Below are 19,560 nucleotides of genomic sequence, written 5' to 3'. Positions count from 1 at the left end.
GTTGCTTCCTGAGGAATGTTCTGGTCTCTCCCCACCACTCTGCAGAGACCACACAGCAGCCATGGTGGTCCAGAGCCCCAGGGTGAGCCTTCCCTTCAAGTCAAGAATGCAGGCTTGGAAGGTTGACAGGCCTGGGTGTGGCCTTGGCCAGTGCTCGCACGAGCCATAGCCCCTCTCCTCTAACCCAGCCTTCCGAACACCCTTCCAGCTCTGGGAACCCACGCTGGTCAGGAGATGCCTTGTGGAAAACTGGAGATGGAGCTGGATTGTGAAGGATGGTAGAATTTTTTTAAACATTTTTAATTTTTAATTTGCAACAAAATATATATAGATTTTTTTTGACAGGAGAAAGTAAAAGCCTCCTGCATCACCCCCGCACCAGAGCCCTGGCCCACGCCTGCTTGTTCCAGCCAGTGCCTGATCCACATGCCCACCAGGGTCTTGCCATGCTAATGTAGTCTGCAGTGGGGAGAGAGGTCTTCTCTGGGACCCTCGATGTTCTGTGCTCCCAAAGATTCAGAGGGGGGAACTTCTGCCGCCCTCTGAAATCACAGGAAGATTCTTCTTTTTTTTGAAGGGGAGTGACCTCTGCTCCTTCAGGGAGTTGGGGGTGGGAAATGACAGGCAGGCGGCCATAATATAACGAGAGGTTGGATCAAAATCTCCAGTCCCCTGCCCCCAGCACTGGCCTCTTTCCTTGTTCTCCCCACTCCCACCCCAGCTCCATTCCATAGTCTGGGTCCAGTCAGATGCTCCTGAGCTCAAATGCTGCTCCCGCGCATCCTAGCCGCGTGATCTTGGACAGCGACCTGACCCCTGTGGGCCTCAGTTTCCTCATTTGTACCGTGAGTGTGTCCACGGTGAAGCTTAATTGTAAGCAAGCTCCTGGCTCCCTCAGCACAGAGCCCGACGCGGAGAAAAGCTCCCCGCAAGGTAGCAGGCGGCATCATGGGCTCCAGGAGGGGGCCAGAGCACAGGTGGGGTGGGGTGGGGGTCGCCCGGGAGTCCCGCCGCCCGGCCACTGGGTCGCCGCCCTCTGCGCAGTGACGGCAGCGGATAAGGCTCTCGCCGCATCCCGGGCAGCGCCCCCACTCGGCACCCGGCACGGAACTGGTGCGGGGCTGGGCCGGCCCGGAGGAGCCGGAGGGGCGGGGCCGCCGCGCCAGCTCCCCCTCCCCGCCGCCCGTCGCCTTCTTCTCCTCGCGCTTCCCGGGCTCAGAGCGGCGGCAGCAGCGGCCGCGGCAACACCTTTGGCTCCGGCTCCTCCCGCTCCCGCTCCGGCCCCGCTCGGCCCCACGCGCCCGGGCCCCGCGCCCCGACCCCGCCGCCGCGCCTGCCGGGGGCCTCGGGTGCCCCCGCCGCCCGCCTCACGCTGAAGTTCCTGGCCGTGCTGCTGGCCGCGGGCATGCTGGCGTTCCTCGGTGCCGTCATCTGCATCATCGCCAGCGTGCCCCTGGCGGCCAGCCCGGCGCGGGCGCTGCCCGGTGGCGCCGACAACGCCTCGGGCGCCGCCGCGTCGCCGGGCCCGCAGCGCAGCCTGAGCGCGCTGCACCGCGCGGGCGGCTCGGCCGGGCCCCCAGCGCTGCCCGGGGCTCCGGCGGCCAGCGCGCACCCGCTGCCGCCCGTGCCCCTCTTCAGCCGCTTCCTGTGCACGCCGCTGGCGGCTGCCTGCCCGTCGGGGGCCGAGCAGGGGGACGCGGCGCCGAGCGAGCGCGAGGAGCTGCTGCTGCTGCAGAGCACGGCCGAGCAGCTACGCCAGACGGCGCTGCAGCAGGAAGCGCGCATCCGCGCCGACCAGGACACCATCCGCGAGCTCACCGGCAAGCTGGGCCGCTGCGAGAGCGGCCTGCCGCGCGGCCTCCAGGACGCCGGGCCCCGCCGCGACGCCATGGCCGACGGGCCCTGGGACTCGCCCGCGCTCATCCTCGAGCTGGAGGACGCCGTGCGCGCCCTCCGGGACCGCATCGACCGCATCGAGGTGAGCGCCGCGCCGCGCGCCGCGCCGCGCGCCGTCGGGACCTGGCCGGGGGGTGGGAGGGGCCGCTCGAGGGAGTCGAGAGCGTCCCGAGGTCCCGCCGCCACCGCCGGCTGAGGGACCCTGGGGAGCCCCCGCGAGTCTCGGAGCCTCGGGTTTCCGTCTGTGCAAAGGGGATGGTTGGTCCTGCCTCCCAGGGGGAGAAGGGAGGAGTCCGGTAGCGCACACAGACCGCAGACAGACACTGTGACTGAGGCACAGGAGGCGCACAGGAAAGGCTCGCTCCAGATCCTTTTTCCTCTGTAAGCCTCAGTTTCCGAGTCTGTAAAATGGGTATAACGGTGTCCACCTGTAGTGTGGATTGATGAAAATGTAGGTACGTGAAAATGCTAGGCACGTACTAGGACCTCGTTAAATGTCCGTTTTATTTCCTTCTTTCAGACACCCCCAAAGCAGCACCAGCCACACACTCAGTCCCTATGGTCAGAAGATAGGAGCGCTGTCCAAGGGACTCGGGGTCCTCCTCTCCTGCGGAAGAGCAGGGAACAGTGTCTCATAAGCCAAACGTGGGTGCCCCTCACCGCCTCCACCCCTAAGCCCCCCACCTGGGCTCGGACCACGGGCTTGATAGCAGGAGCTCAGATGGTGGTAGCCCAGACAAGATGCCTGGAAGCCGGCAGCTGTGGGGTGGGGGCTGAGTGGAGAATAGGGTCCCACCTGGGTCTCTCCCCCAACACTCACCTTTTTCAGATGTTCCTGGCCCAGGCTCAGGATCAGACACAAGGGGTCCAACAGGGGGAATCCCCTCTTGGCTGTCCTGTGATCCTGGGCCAGCCATTTCTCCTTTGAAGCTGCCAGACCCCTACCTCCCTGTGAGAACTTATTTGGGGCCATCTGGAGGGGAAGCTGGACACACTAGGCAGGACAGACATCTGGAGACACTGACCACCCCCAGCCATCCACGACTTCCAGACTGCAGGGAAGGGGGTTAGCAACAAAACTGGATCCGTGGAAGGAGGGGGGGAGAAAGAGGCCACAGCACCAGCTGCCCCCTTTATTACCTCCTTCGAAACTGAGTGCAGCTGTCAAAGGGAAGAGAATGGCTGGAAGGAAGGAAAGACAGGGACTCCTCCTCTCCACGGCTTTCTCAGTTACATCCCTGGCCGAGCAGCACAGGAGATGCTGCTGGTATGGAAGGTTGGCCATGCCCATGGCCCAGTGGCCCTCCAGAAAGTCCGTGCTGGTGTCAGCACCCACCGTGCAGGGTGTCACAGCACAGCCAGGCAGCTGTCACAGCACAGCCAGGCAGCTATCACAGCCAACCCCAAACCCGGGGCTCAGAGACCTCCTAAGGTGAGTGACAGAGACAGGAGGAAAGCCCAGAGTCTTACCTGCTGGCAGCATCCCTTTTCCCACTCCAGTTCTGGGGAGTTCTAGGATGAGAGCTAAGAGCAGGAAAATAATCAGGGAAACACAGAAAGTCAGCAGTGAAGGGAAGTCTCAGTTTCCTCACCTGTAAAATGGGGACAGTATTAGCACCTACCTCATTGGAGTGTTAGGAGGATTAAGTGAGTTAATCTTTTGGAAGGGCCCAGAACAGTGTCTGGCAGAGGTATGCTCAATCAATTTGATTGCTATTTTTAACATTAAGCTCTAATATTACCAATTTTTTAAATAGCCAAAATTTTAAATGGGAACAAATCCTCCTTTTAGAAATAGATTTATTAATGTAAAAAAAAAAAAGATCTGGTCTTCAATAAACTTCCCCTTGCCTGCCCTAGTCCCTGCCCCCACACCCAGATGGCACCCGTGGTTCCTCCCACGTCTGGGGCTGGCAGGGCTGGGCTTGCCCTGGACCTGCACCTGTGCATTTGGCAGGGTGGGCTCCCTTCCGGTTAGCCCACTGAGGTTGGGGGTATCCTGGTGGCTGGGATTTGGCACCAGGTCAGCCTCCTAGGTGGGGGAGTCCTGCTTCCCTATACACACTCCTCTGCTTTCTGAGTGCAGTGGACGTGGAGGGGCTGCCTGTCCTTCTGAGCCTGGCAGGCACCAGAGCCAGTCTCTTTGGGGTGTTTGGCAGGGGTCAGGGTCTGGAGCCCAACAGACACGGGGTCAGACTACTGGTCTCAGCTGGACCCCATGCACCTTTTAGCCACTGACTAGTTTTTCCCTTCCGTTCTCATCCAAAAGCCTCAGAAGGATGCCCCCAGGTTTTTAGGGTGTACTTTCTCACCACTAGTCTCTCTCCCACTTTGGTACACTGAAAGTGCTCGTGGTGACGTCACCACAGTTGATAAATTGAACGGGAATGTTTCAGTCCTTATCTTTCTGGACCCCTCTCCAACATCTGACCCCGTTGATCATCCCCTCCTACAAATCTCCATGCGGTTGGCTTCTAGGTACCTCTCACCTGCCCCTCCACCCTCTCTGCTTCTCTGTCCCCTCTTGGGTCCTCCTCCTGTAACATGAGCGCCCCTCCTGGCCTTCCTCTCACTTTCCCTGGGTGAACTCAGCCACACCCTGAGGCTTTCCAACACCATTCCACCGTGATGCCCCAAACCAACTTTGTCTCCAGCCCAGGTTTCTCTCCAAGCTTCAGACCAACAGATCCAACTGCTTCCTGAGCACCTCCCTCTGGATGTCCCACCAACCCCCTACCTTCATCATGTCCCAACCTGAACTCAGGTGCGCTCTGAGAAGCCATACTTGGCTCCTCCCCTCCCCTCCCCCTTTCAGTCGGTCTCATCTCCCCGAGGCTCCTTGCAGCAGCCTCCTTGCTGGTCTCCCACCTGCCCAGGCACACCCCTCCATCCATCCTCCTCCAGGCAGCCCCAGGGATCTTCCTTAAGCCCACCCCGTGGGGCTCTCCTGTGGTGCAAACTCATCCTGCCCCCAGGCTGCCATTTTGTATCTGGCCCATCTCCCAGTTTCTTCTTCTTCTGCCTAGATTACCCCCAGCATAGCCATACTCATCATTTAAGTCTGCTCTGAGTACACCTCCTCCTAGAGGCCTTCCCTGATCACCTTCTGTCTCCTTCCTATGCCCACCTCTCTGCATCACTCCCTTCCCCAGCCCACTGGGCTGACTGCCAAAGGGGAGGAAAGGTCTCCCTCGCCCACCCTCTCTCCACAGGCCTCGAGTTGGAGTCACATTTGAGGGCTTAGGAGAACTTGTTTGTCTTCTACGTTTTTATCTTTGTTGTTATTTTTGTTGTTAATTGAAAAAATGACAAAAGATTTCGGGGGGAGTTATATTTAATTCCACCATTTTATTTGTTTTTGCACCCCCTCCCTTTTGGTCCTTTATCCAAGTGTAGACATTGTTCCTGAGTTGCTGGGTTGCTGGTAATTACCATTGTAATAATGGCCATAATATCCTGGGATCCATCTCAGGCTCCACCATCCATCAATCCTTCGACTGTCTCCTGTTGCTGGAGATGTAAGTTGTTTCTGATTATTTTTGCTTCTAGATGCTCATTGCAGGATCGATTTCATGCAGATAGTTGTTTGTTTTTTTCTTTTTAAGTCTGTTGAAGTATTTCTTTAGGCTGAATTCCCAGGAGTGGTATTACTGGGCCAGATGCTATTGACTTTTATGGCTGTGGCCAAAAACCACTTTTCAAAAGGACCATTTATGGGGCAGCCAGCCATGTATGCGTGTTACAGTGTTCTGTTTTTGCACTAACTTACGTGTAAAATGAAATTTCAAGATAGATTTAAGCAGCAATTTTTTGACATAAATCACATTCTTAATCCTGCCTGGCAAGCTAGCTGCCTCCCCTCATCTTGGGGTGGAAGCCATGAAAAGGAACACCCTGATGATGGTCGCAGAAGCTCCTGGACCTAATAACAATTATAGCTCATGCTTCCTGAGCACTTACCATGTGTCAGGTGCTGTTCGTTATCTCATTTAATCCTGATAAAATCTGCATGAGGAAGGCACTATTCTCTCCCCCTTTTACAGATGAAGAAACCAAGGTTCAGAGAGGTTAGGAAACTGGCCCAAGTTCACACAGCATTGGAACCTGGATCTGACCCTGTCCGTGTTTGGCTCCAGAGCCCTTGTTCTTCATCATTAACTCTAGATCCATCTGGAGGGGTCAGACCTCACCTATCTTCAGGAGAGTGAGAAAGACAGGTGAGGGAAGGGCCTCTTGTTGGATAGTGCCCTGGACCATTTCTGCCTCAGAGCATATAGGACGAGAGTGATGAGGGCCAGTCCTCAAAGGCTTGTCGTGCTGGCTGGCAAGATAATCAGGAGGCTGAAAACAATAAGTAATAACAAGTAACATTGATTAGGCACTTACTATGTACATGTTAGCTTATTCAGTCTTCAGACCTATGAAGCAGGCTGTATGCATTCCCATTTTACGGATAAAGAAATGGAGGCTCATAGAGTCTGGAGGAACCAGAGCCAGACAAATCGTCTCCTGCCCTCCCCACCCCCGGCTTCTGTTTCCCCTTCATAAAATGATACAGTGGGCAGATGCTCCCTAAACACCTTGCAGCTTGGGCTTCCCTGGTGGCGCAGTGGTTGAGAGTCCGCCTGCCGATGCAGGGGACATGGGTTCGTGCCCCGGTCTGGGAAGATCCCACATGCCGCGGAGCGGCTGGGCCCATGAGCCATGGCCGCTGAGCCTGCACGTCCGGAGCACAGAAAAAAAAAAAACAAAAACACCTTGCAGCTCTAAATATTCACTGAAATAGGAAGGCTGGGTGGCATAAAGTTGAGTTCTTCTTGCTTGTGACCTTAGGCTAATCACTTTCTCTCTCTGGGGCTCCTTTTTTTTATCTGTAAAATGGTTAGGAGGGGTTGGGTTTGGTCTGGACCCTTTGGGCTCTAAATTCTGAGTTCTTGAGCAGATGTTTCCTGATTAGGAATTGTGGTGGGGAGTATGGAGGTTCCGTGTTTATGTGGCCCCTGACTCCCCAGCCACACACTCTCAGACCGCCAGTTCCTCAGGGGAGTCTGCAGATAAACAAAGTGGCTTATAGAATCTTTTGGTGCCTTTTTAAAAGTCTATGGGTTGCTTTTGCTTTCCTCTTACATTCCTGCCCATCCTGGAAGCTTCTGCTCTGCAGGGGCTGGTTCCCTTGACCCTGCCTCTTTGGCCACAAAAGGGGCCAGCAGAGTGCAGTGAGAGAGCTTCTGCCCATCGGCCTTTTGTTGGAGGACGTGGAACCTAGTGCCCTCTAGGCCACCTGCAGACCCCGATGGCCCCTCTCCCTGTGGCTGGCCTCCCCCCATCTCCAGGTGGGGCACCCATACTGAGAAGCCCTTACCCCCTACTCCTGCCAGCGTGGAACCTGCATTCTAGCAAGAAACCTTGGTTTTAAAAAACCCCAGCTCTGCCACCTGCTCACTGTGACCTCAGAAAATTCCTTCTTCTCTCTGATCCTGTTTCCCCATCTGTCAGATGGACGCGTGGGCAGGACACCCAGAGAACCCCTCTTTCTCTGTCATCCTGTGCCCTGGAGGCGCCTCATCCCCGCAGGCCTTCGCCTGGGAAAGGAGACCCTTCCTGCCGTTCCAAGCCTGGCAAGAGCCGCTTGGGCGGAAGACAGGGACTTACCTGTGGGCCTTTTTTTTTTTTTTTTTTAAGGTATATCTTACCTTCAATATATGTAAGAGCTCACATATCTTACTTTAAAAAGACACAAATCTTAAGTATACAGCTCAGTGAAAATGTATGTATGGCTGCATCCATGAAAGCGCCACCCAGATAAGAGTCAGGACTTTTCTGGCACCCCAGAAGGCTCCTTTGTGACCCCAAAGTCCATACTTCCCCAGAGGTACCACTGTTCCAGTTTCTGTCACTGTAGGTCAGTTTTCTCTGTGTTTAAATGTCACTCAGATCGACTCAGAGAAGCTGCACCCCTTTGTGTCTGGTGTTCTCTTGCAACATTGTCTGACCTTCAGTCGTGGTATGTGTGTCTGTGGTTTGTTATTTTCAGTGCTGTGTAGTGTTTCAATGTGTGGAGATACCTTAATTTATTTACCTATTCTTCTGTGGATGGGCATTTGGGTTGTTTCTGGTTTGGGGTTATTACGGATAAAGCTGCCGTGAATGTACTTGTGATATCTCTGGTTGGCTAAAAGTCCTCATTTCTCCTGGATGTATCCCCAGGAGTGGGATGCTTGGGTCCCAGGAGAGGCATATATTTAGCATTAGGAGTTTCTGCCAAACGCTTTTCCAAAGTGGCAGTGAGTGTTTGCACACCCACCTGCTGTGAAGCTTGTCAACCTTGCTATGGTCATTTTAAAGACACTCCCCGTTCTGGTGGGTGTGTAGTGAACTCATTGTGGTTTTAATTTGTATTTCTCTGATGACTTATGATGTTGAGCACCTTTTCTCATGTTTGTTGGGCATTTTGTGAAGTGCTTGCCTGGCTGGCGCTCCCCCACCCCCTCGAGTGACAATGCCGTTGGATTTCCCCAGGACAGTCGGGCACGTGATCCCCACTGAACTCGGGACAGAGATCGAGGCAGCCAACCTGAAGCGGAAGCTCTTAGGTGCCCCCCCCACCCCTCATTTGACTCCAGGGGAAGCTGAGGCTCAGAGAGGCTGAGTGACTTGCCCAAGGCCACACAGCACGGCAGAACTGAGCCAAGATGACAGCCAGGATTTTCTATGAAAATGGGCTGAGGGTGGGGTGCTCAGTCTCTGCTGCAGATTCTTGGCCAGGGCCCAGAAGGTGTGTGGGCAGGCAGGGCCTAAGAGAGAATTTTGTGGCAGCTTGACGGGGAGTACTTGAAGGGAGAGGAGAAGGGGCCTGGGGTTGGGGTGCCTAGTCACTTGCTCTGGGGCCTCAGAGCCCAGGAGGGTGTATGGGCACACCCTCTGGGAGCCATCTCCCCTGCTCCTGACCTCCTCCCCGCCCACACACCGACTGCCCTGACCTGGCACCCTTGGTGCACAGAGGTCCATTTGTCTTCTTTCCATTCCAGCTGCAAATTGGCAGTGGGGACCAGGACAAAGATCAGTCCGGCCTCTGCCACCGGCTCTCCTGCCCCTTCCCTGCCAGGGTTAGATGGAGACAGAGCAGCCCGCTGGGCCGGCTCCTGGGGAGGAAGGCGGGAGCAGGACAGCCCCTCTGAGAGGCCTTCTCTGACTCACCATGCCCCCGCCACCCCACCCCACAGAGAGCTTCTTGCGGGTGCTGTCCCTGTCACAGCTCCCAGACAGCCTCCCCCCCAGCTGAGAGCACTGCTGTGGCAGGCGCTGGCCTTATTTGCCTAGGGAGCCACAGCACCTGGCAGTTAGTAAGAGGCATCAGGGCTGAGCACGTCCTCTGTGCCAGCCTGTTCTAAGGGCCTTACAACTTAGCTCCATGAGAACCATGGGACCGTTACTCTCCCCATTTCACAGATGAGGAAACCGAGGCTCAGAGAGGTAAGAACCTTGGCCGGAGAGGTTAAGCACCTTGGTTAAGAACCGAGGCTCGGAGAGGTTAAGAACCTTGAAATCCCACTCAGCTGGGATTTCAGTCCTTGGCAGTCTGGCTCCAGGGCCCACATCCACACAGTTACTACTCACCATGCTCTCCTGTCCTCTCAATAATAGCAGGAAATAATAATGGTTATGACTCTTTATCAGCCATTTTTATATGCCAGACTTTATGTATTTTTTCATTTTGTTATTATGTATATCCTAAGATGTAGACACTACTATTATCCCCATTTTACAATTGAGGAAACCGAGGGTCAAAGGAGTTGAGCAGCTTGCCCAGGGCCACAGATCCAGTTAGTGGGGAGCCTGGGAATGACCCAAGCCTGTCTGACCTGAGAGTCATGCTGGTACCCATGGCATCGTGTTGCCACAGCACATGTTGACAGATGGATGAATAAATGAATGAATGAGTGAGTGAGGACTCACAGTTCCTCCAGAGACACCCTCTTTCCCTTTCCCTTTGGCGCATCTTAGCTGAGTCGTCAGGGAAGCTGCCATCTGGAGGGTGAGGAGGCATTGGCCAGAGGAGGTGGGATGGGGGTGGGAAGAGTGTTCTTGGCAGAAGGAACAGCGTGTGCGGAGGCCCTAGGGTGAGAGGGAGCTGGGGACTTTCAGTCGGAATGAAGTGTAGCCTCTGGGGGTGCATCAGGGCCGAGATTAGAGGGGCAGGGTATGTACTGGTGGGAGAAGGGGGCTCTTGAAGGATTTCAAGCAACCTGCTCGGATTTGCAATTAGGTGCTTGCCTCTGGCTGCTGTGTGGAGAAGGGCCAGAGTCGGAGCCTCATGATGGTGGCCTGGGCTGGGGTGGGGGACGCAGGAGCCGAGTGAGGCTATGGTTAAGATTCACGGTTAGATTCCACCCTCAGAGACTCTGCTTTTGGATTTTTCCCCCGTTTTTTAAAAGAAATTTATTGTGAAGTACCTCAGAGATATACAAAGGTTTATAATACCATCCAGGACTACCAAAGGACTACCATCCAGGTCCCCACCCAGGCTCAAGACCCAGAAGAGTTGCAAACAGCTGATGCCCCTCAGCATCTCCCTCAGGTGACAGAGGGTCACCACTGTCCCAAATTTGTATTTATCTCTCCGTGCATTCCTTCATGCTTTTATATATACATGATCTATATTTGCAACTTTGTGTGAATGGCATCTAACTGTTCTTCTGTAACTTGCTTTTTTTCTCAATATAATGATTTTTAAAAAAAATTTAGAGGCGGAGGGGAGGCTCCTTCAAGAGATGTTTCAGTAGTATTAAACATACATGTTTAAGTAGTAATAGCCATAATAATAACTGATGCATAGCACTTCATGTGCCAACTCTAAGGGCATTATATCTATTAACTTATTTAATTCTCACTACAATGCTATGAGACAATATTATTTTTGTACCTTTTTTTGCTGATGGGGAAACCGAGGCATGGAAGCTTTACATAACAAGGTCACTGGGCTGGCGGAGCCTAGGTGTGAGCCCGGGCAGACTCACACAGGACTTGGGGGCTGAGCAGATGTGGGAGATAGGAGGCCTGACCCACACCGCTGCTGCCGGGCCTGCTCTCTTGCCACCCTGCCCTGCTGCCCCTGGAGCTGGGTCTTGTGCTGTCTGGGGGTGAGCTGTGCAGAGGGTGGGACCTTGACCCCGAAATCCAGCACCTTCCCTCTGCTCCCCCAAGGAAAGGAGCTGTCCCCACTGGGGACAAGGTGGTAAGGTCTTCCCCACAGCCCCCAGCCTCAGAGCCACCCTGCATAGGCAGGTCCCTCGCATCCAGGCCCCTCTGTGAAGCTGCCCCAAGGCACGGTCTGACACCACCTGCCAGATCCTCCCAGCCTTCTCATGGCACTAAAACCTCTTCTGCTGGCCCTTGAGGTAGGCAGGGCAGCCGACACCGTGCCCATTTGGCAGACCAACGAACTGTCAGGGTAGGCGTGAAGAATGGGAACAGGTTCTGGAATCAGAAGGGGCTGGACTGGGGTCCTGGGTCTGCGACTTCGCAGCGGTGTGACCTCAGGCAGATGACTTCACCTCTCTGAGCCTCTGCTCTCTCATCTGTAAAGTGGGCCTCCTTACTTCCCCAGGTTGTCGAGAGGGGTTGTGGAATGTTTGCACAGTGCTTCTGGAGTGCAGGGCCTGGCACGCGGTGCGTGGCAAGGACAGCTGCCTCTGTCAGCCTCTTTTTACTGAGTGCTAATGAGCCCGGCACGTTACCTGAGCTGGACCCGAACGCTGGGCTCTGGCTCCAGGCCCCATATACTTACACCAAACCCCACCCTGGACTCCCAGCACGACAGGAGTGGGTTCTGAGCCCCCATCAGGACCCTTGTGGGGTGATGGCATCATCGTCCCCCTATCGTCTTGTGCTGGGGGCCCACTTGGCATCAGGCCGAGTCCACGCGGCACAGCCCGCGCCCGCAGCAGATGGGAAAGTGGGGGGAGTCATGTTCTTCTGATTCAGACGTTGGGGTGGGGAGGGGGCCACACAGGATCCGGTGAGCCCACCTCCTCCCTGGCCTTCCTGCAGAGCTGGCGGCTCTGACAAAAGAACAGCTTGTGTGCCCACCTCCCTCGGCCTGCGCTGTGTCTCCTCGCAACAGCATCTGTGTAAATAGCACTTGACGTCCTGTTCCTTCCTGGCAGGTCTTTCTCACTCCAAGGGAGGAGGACGCTTTGCTAGAGAGAGAAGGCTTTGGCTCCAGAAGGGTCAGCTTTGCCCAGCCCCATCACTGTAGAAAATTCAAAAGGACTTCTGCCTCGGTTTCCCCATCTGTGAAATGGGGACACTAAGAGTACCAACCAAAACAAGTGGCTGTGAGGATTCATGAGTAAATACATGGAAAGTGCTGAGGGTGGGCCTGGTACACTCTTCTTCAGGGGTATGCCCCTCATGCCCAGCTAGGCCCAGTGGAAGGAGGGAAAGTGAGGCTGGAATGGTGCTGGGCCCGAGGAGACCCAGTCCCGGCCCTCCCAGTGCTGACGTGGAAGGCAATCCATGAGCTAATTGCCTCAGTCCAAGGTTTCCCGAAAGTCCAGTCACCTCAGATGCAGTGGGTGGCTGGCCCTATCGCTCCATAAGGTGTCTGTGGTCAAGGGAAGATTCTGGAGGTAGCAAGCTCCCCATCAGCTGATGTATACAAGCCTCACAGTGTGCATTCTGCTTTTACAGTCCACGAGGAGCTGTTACTTCCACTCTTCCATCCTTACATCTGTCCTGTGGATGGACAGAGTAGGGCCCGTTGTCCCTGTTTTACGGAAGGGGAGACTGAGGCTTTGTGTTCAGTCAGCACCAGAGTCAGGATTCATACAAGGAGCCCCCCGATAGTGGAAAGTGAAGATTAGTGTAACATGGGTGGGGCCGGGTGTACCGAGCGGCTCATCCATCCGTGCCCCGCCCCCCTCACCTGGCCTCCCCACCTGGTGGGCCAGAGCAGGTGTCTGCATGGGTGGGGGGTGGCTGTGTCCTCTCCCATGGGACACTGTGAGGGATAAAGTGGCCCACGCCGGACCAGGCTTGGGCTCCCCTGATCACAGCCCCGCGAGCCAAACACTCCAAGTCCCCACTTTATAGGGAAGGACAAATGACACCAGAGAGGTTAGCCCACCTGCTGCCACTCTTGGGGTGGAATGGAGGAGCCAAGTGTCAGTCCCTCCAGCTCCTCAGCGCAAGGTCACGTCACTGTCTGTGGTGGCCGCTCCCTTCTCTCAGGCGCTGAGTGTGGCAGTGCCACTCTGCCTGCACTGCCCTCCCCACCCCCAGCACTTTGAAGCAGGGGACACATATATCCCCTCATCACATGGAGCTCAGAGACATGTGCCCAATGTCACACAGCAAATGACCAACAAGGCCAGGATTGGGTCAGTGAAGCTGGGAGGGGTCTTCTGTACTTGCCCTGAGCTGTGGGGCCATCCCTGCAGGCACGTGGCACTCAGGGAATGCTAGGCTGTGCTCTTGGTTTTCTGTTTGGCCCTCGGCCGTCTCTTCAGCACCTGGTGCAGTGCCCAGCCCATAGTAGGTGCTCACTGAATATTTGCTCGGTGAAGGAATCATGAGAATTCAGTGAGCTCAGGTCTGGGGCTAAGCCTGTGGTCAGGGCCCAGGGCAGGCGGAGTGGGAACCACCAGGGCCCCTGGGCAGTGAGGAAGCATTGGGCTGTCGGTAGGCAGCGTGGAGGAGGGGAAAAGGGAGATAGGGGACAGGGATGGTCTAATTTGGCTGCTAGAAGCTCACTGAATTATTAATTTCCTACCCACGTTCCTGTGATGTGTCTGCCAGAGGCTGCGCCCTCCCAGAGTCAAGACTTGTGGCCTCGCCTGCCTTCCTCCACCCCAGAAGGGGCTTCCTCCAGCAGGTGGGGGGAAAGGAGAGGTGCCCGGGCTTGTGCCCCAGTTCTTCCCGCTGGGGTCTTAAGACAGGAAGAAGGGGGGCCTCTAAACACTTTGTCCTCATCCTGGGAAGGATGGGGGTGTCAGAGACCACCCTGGAACACGCTGCCCTAGACAGTAAGTGCAGTAAATAGGCTCTGTTCATGGGCATTTACCACATGTAATCATCCCCACAACCCTTCTAAATAGGTACCGTTGTCCCGTGTTGCATGAGAGGAACCAGGGGTTCAGAGAGATGGAGACATTTGCCCCAGGCCACACAGCAGGTTGGTTCTCGAGCTGGATTTGAACCCTGGGCTGTATGCCTCCAGAGTCTGTGATCTTAACCACATGATAGCCTGGAGTGGCCGCAACACTGGAGCAGTATTCCAGAAGCCCCTGATTTGTGCCCCCCGGGTCTGCCCAGTATTCACACAGAGCCTTGCACCCCCTTAGAGAAGGTTGACACGTGACTAAGTGAAGACTAAGACAGTCCACCCCTTCAGGGACCCATCGGGATATAGCCTGCCCATGATGAAGGACTCAGTAGTGGCTCTCAACCCCAACTGCACGTTAGACCACCCAGGGGACTGTTACAGCCTCTACTGCCAGCTCCCCACCCCACCATATGCTGAGCTGTCCTGAGGGCAGAAGCCAGCCTGCTTTCAGCTCCCCGTCACGCATCAGCACTGGAAACAGCCTGCTAGACACCCAGTACACGTTTGTTGCCTGAAGCTGGTATTGCCATCCCATTTTACATATGGGGAAGCTGAGGCTCACCTGGGGTCACTCAGCAGGGGTGGTGGGCATCTCTGGGCCCTTTGTCTCTTTCCTTCCTCCCTCCAAGTGACCTCGTGGTCCCTTTCTGTGCCCCGTGAGCAGCAGGAGCTTCCAGCCCGGGTGAACTTCTCAGCGGCCCCAGCCCCTGCGCCCGTGGTGCCCACCACCCTGCACTCCGAGATGGACGAACTGGAGGGGCAGCTGCTGGCCAAGGTGCTGGCGCTGGAGAAGGAGCGCGTGGCCCTCGGTCACAGCAGCCAGCAGCAGCGGCAGGAGGTGGAGAAGGAGCTGGGCGCCCTGCAGGACCGTGTAGCTGAACTGGAGCGCGGTGGGTCCTGAGCCCCACAGAGGGCATGGCAGGCGAGGCCTTGGTCCTCAGATGGGTCCTCAGGGTGGCAGATTCACTCGGAAAGCATCTTCATGCTCTCCAGAGGCTAAAGCTAGATGGGATGGTGGGGAAGAGGCTGTGAAACACAAGAGAGAGAGAATAATTGGGAGAGAGCGTTATCATTATTGTAAACAGGTAGCATTTTCTGGCCCTTATTGTATTCTGGGAGTGGACTAAGTACTTGATACATCAGCTGGTTTAATCTTCACAGACCATACAGGGGTGGTAGTGTTATTATCCCCATTTCACAGCTGAGGAATATAAGGCTCAGAGAGGTCAAGTGACTTGCCCAAGGTCACACAGCCAGTAGCAGATCTAGACCTTAAACCAGGTCTGACTCCAAAGTCCATGCATTTAACCACCACCACAGTAGTACCTTCAATGTCAGAATTTTGTCATTTGTTTAACACCTGGGGCTGGCACTACCGGGGGGTCAGAAAAACATGATATATTTGGACAGTGTACAGGTATGAGCATCAGGGGACCTGGCTCCTCTGTCACCTTGGAAGCTCACCTCCTCTCCCCAGGCCTCATTTTCCTCATCTGAAAGATGCGGATTTAGGACTCATGAGCTCTCAAGGACCTTTCATCTTTTAAACTTTGTGAGGAGCACCCTCAAGAGGCTTATAGATGAGTTGGGGCTACCAGGGGACTAGTAACCCTCATTCTGGAGTATGCCCTGCCCACCCCCCATCAGTGTCCACTGACCCCCACCGTGTCGCCCTTGCTCACCCCCCTCAGGGTCCTCAGCCTACAGTCCCCCAGATGCCTTCAAGATCAGCATCCCCATCCGCAACAACTACATGTACGCCCGCGTGCGGAAGGCACTGCCCGAGCTCTATGCCTTCAGCGTCTGCATGTGGCTGCGGTCCAGGTCGGGCGGCACTGGCCAGGGCACCCCCTTCTCCTACTCGGTGCCCGGGCAGGCCAACGAGATTGTGCTGCTGGAGGCGGGCCATGACCCCATGGAGCTGCTGATCAATGACAAGGTGAGTGGGGGGCCGAGTGGGAGGGATGGGGCGGCGGGGCAGGGGGGCCCTTTCAGGAGCGCCTGTACTGTGCTGGGCCCCAGACAGATGGGCCCTTTCAGTTCTCCTGCTCAGCAGAATCAGCACACATGAAATGCCTGGTGTGTGCCAGGCTGGGTTTTGGGAATCCAAGACAAGCCAGACCCGGGGCTGCGAAGAGGAGCTCATGTCCGAGAGAGGCTGTCAGCGGTGGTTTGCCATTTACAGAGGAGCATGTGAGGCTCACAGAGATTCAGAGACTTCCCCAGTGATGCAGCTGTAGGAGCAGGGCTGCAAGTGTCTGCCCCCAGGGCCCTGCTCATTCTTCTGGACAAAGAGAGAAGCAAGTGATGTCCAAGGACCTCTCTGGGGAGGGAGGGAGGAAGGGCTAGTGGATTCCTTGCCCCCCTCCCCCCTGCAACCAGCCCCATGCTCCTCCCCTACGTGGTGAGTGGGATACTGCCATGGTCAGGCTCTGGGCTGCATGCTGGATGTGAGGCCTAGTTCTGCCACTCACCCACTGTGTGACCTTAGACTAGTCACTTACCCTCTCCATGCCTCACTTTCCTCATCTGTAAAGCAAGAATAACACTGTCTACCTCATAGGGCTGTGGTGAGAAATAAATGGCTTAAATACATGTAAAGGGCTTTGAGCAGAGCCTAGCATTTAACAAACTTCGATAAATGTGCCCTGTGCTAGTAAATACTTTACCCATATTATCACCCTTGACCCAACTGCACCAGGAGGTAGACACCCTATTATCCCCATTTTGCAGATGGAAAAGCTGAGGCTCGGTGAGGGCAAATAATGCACGCTGGCCACATAGCTGGTGAAGGGGTGATGATGTGAATTGGGGTCTTGGGCTCCAGAAACCACCTCTTAGCCCCTCCACTGTTCTGCCCCTGGGTCACCCATCTGCCCCATGCCCAGGACTCCCACCCCCTCCCCCCTCCCCCAGCCTGGCTTCAGGGCAGGACAAGGTAGGGGGACTGGGGGCAGTGATGTGGCAGGAGCATGGTGATCAAGGGGGAAGGAAGGGGAGCATCTTATCACCCCATTCCCCCAAAATATCTTCCCTGGCCTGCCACATGGATTTGGGTCTTGCAGGCATGGTGGTCTTTTGAGACTCCCTGAAAATGCAGGCAACATATATTGCACCCACTTGTGACCAGGCCACAGCCACAGAGAGCTGCTAGGAGTGGCTGACACCCAGCAGAAGCCTGCTTAGCAGGAGGTGCCTTTCATGGGTGTCCTGGAGGAGGCGGAGGGAGATGGGCCCAGGGGACAGTGAATTTCCCTTGTAGCCCAGTAGGTCCTAAGACCACCAGGGTAGCTGGATGACATCTAGATCGTGCCTCCTGGTTCCCTTCATACACCCCCCTGGCTGCCATTTTTTGGCTCTGCCCACGGTTAGCACTCAGTTCTAGTAAAAGGAATTCAGCACCCTGGACAGGGCCCAGTTCCCTGAACTTCTGGGGCCTTTTGAGCACCAACCTCACAAGCTACTCACAGTACTCATTTTATTCCAACCTCTAAGCCTTTGCCTCTGCTGTGCCCCCCGCCACTTGGTTTGCCTTGCAGCGGAGTTGCCAGAGGCCGTTGTACTTCCAGATGTGTTTAGATTTCACATCTTCTGTTCCCACACCCCTCTCTCCCTCTGGGCCTTCACAGCCTCTGTACCTCCCAGATGGCCCCTATGTTACTCTGTCTTGTAATATTGTCCCTGAAGTCCTTCCCTCCTGTGCAGACTCAGCTTATTTTATGACCAGGACCAGATCCATACCCCCAGTGTCCAGAACAAGGCCTGGCACCAAGTAGGCCTCAGAGAATGCTGCAATAAATTGTGATGTCAGAGAACTTAGGAGATGAAAGAGCCCTTTGGGAGCCCCAAATCCAGAGGCAGCAAGTACCTTTCATATCACAGGCCAACTCTAATCAATCATCAGTGGCTTCTGAGAGCACTGTGATGAGGAAGATTCCTAGGGTGAGTCTAGGCTCATGATTGATTAGCCATGTCTGCCTTGGGTGGAGGAGGAGGCAGAGGTGGCTGCATATTTGCTATCCTTTGCCCAAACCCCTAACTTTACGGATGAGGAGACTAAAGCCCAGGGAGGAAAGGGCAGCCTCCCCAGGGTCCCACAGGGGGTTGGTTGGCAGTGCCCGGCCTCTGAGTCTAAGGCTTGTTCTACCACTGCCAGTACTTCTTGAGCCCAGCTGTGTGCCAGGCACTTTGTGTGGTATTCAGGGGAAGGTAGGCTTGTGAGATTCAGCTCCCATCCTGCATAACCTTGCAGGCCTGTTAGAGAGTGAATAAACCACCTAGAAACAACTGAAAACCAACACTGAATAGTCCCTTGTGATCTGAGTGAAGCTGCCTGATTATATTGATATATTGTGGGGAAAGAGGAAAGAGTGGTTGGGAAGACACTGAGCTGAGAAGAAGGGGAGGGTCAAGCCTTGGGTCAGTCCCTGGAAGGAGGGACACCGGTCTCCCCATTCCCCATCCCACTGCTCCAGCCTTGGGCCTTGTGGCACCTCTGACCTGGGGCTGGGGGAACCTCTTTTCAGGTGGCCCAGCTGCCCCTGAGCCTGAAGGACAATGGCTGGCACCACATCTGCCTCTCCTGGACCACAAGGGACGGCCTGTGGTCTGCCTATCAGGATGGAGAGCTGCAGGGCTCTGGTGAGAACCTAGCCGCCTGGCACCCCATCAAGCCTCATGGGATCCTTATCCTGGGCCAAGAGCAGGTAAGGCTCAGGGTGGGATGCAGCTAGATATCCCACCCACTCAGGGCCCCTGAGGAGGAGGGGTAGGTGGAGGGTCCCTGAAAGCACAGCAGTGAGCACTCAGTCTGACCCAGCCATTCTGCAGATGGCCAGACCGAGTGAGACCCAGAGAGAGCAGAGACTTGCCCAAAGGGCTAGAACCTTGGGGCGGGGCTAGAACCTGGAGGGGGTAGGACTTCAGCAGGGACAGGGGGTTGACTCTGAGTGCCTGCCTGTCTCTTCTGCTCCCTCACTCCATGTCTCTCTTCTTTCTCTCTGCTCTTTTGGTCCAGGATACCCTAGGTGGCCGGTTTGATGCCACCCAGGCCTTCGTGGGTGACATTGCCCAGTTTAACCTCTGGGACCACACCCTGACACCTGCCCAGGTCCTGGGCATTGCCAACTGTACGGGGCCGCTGCTAGGCAACATCATCCCCTGGGAAGACAAGCTGGTGGAGACCTTTGGGGGTGCAACGAAGGCCGCCTTTGATGTCTGCAAGGGACGGGCCAAGGCATGAGGGGCCACCTCGTCCAGGCCCCTTGCCTGCCAATTCGGGGGCCTTCCGGGGCAGGGTCACATTGCTTCCTCAGCCTACCCACACACTGGCCTCCTTTCTTGCCCCACTCCTGGCCACGCCTCCCGTTTCTGCCACCTCTACCCACACCTCCAGAATGCCCTGCCCTTGATGGCTTTCCCCTAATCCCACTCGGATGAGGACAAGCAACTCAAGTCAACAGGTCAAGCCTGGGGGGAGTCCAGGGCCTGGCAGTGGGTGCGTGTCACTGCCCACGGCTCTTCTCACACCCCCCCCCCCCCCGCTGGCATTAGAGTGG

General features: G+C 55.8%; 1 protein-coding gene across 1 annotated transcript; it reads left to right on the top strand.

The window, feature by feature from the left end:
* Positions 1–1,381: 1,381 nt before the first annotated feature.
* Positions 1,382–19,244, top strand: NPTXR (neuronal pentraxin receptor; the record flags this gene model as incomplete). The annotated part of the gene is made up of 5 exons (XM_079714424.1): positions 1,382–1,978; positions 14,667–14,892; positions 15,694–15,941; positions 18,529–18,708; positions 19,020–19,244. Exons 1-5 carry the CDS (start codon positions 1,406–1,408, stop codon positions 19,242–19,244), a joined length of 1,452 nt encoding a protein of 483 aa, XP_079570550.1. The 5' UTR covers positions 1,382–1,405.
* Between the last annotated feature and the right edge of the window lie 316 nt (positions 19,245–19,560).

Source organism: Hyperoodon ampullatus, assembly GCF_949752795.1.
Source record: "Hyperoodon ampullatus genome assembly, chromosome: 11".
Taxonomy (NCBI): Eukaryota; Metazoa; Chordata; class Mammalia; order Artiodactyla; family Ziphiidae; genus Hyperoodon; species Hyperoodon ampullatus.
This window is presented reverse-complemented; position numbering and strand designations above follow the sequence as displayed.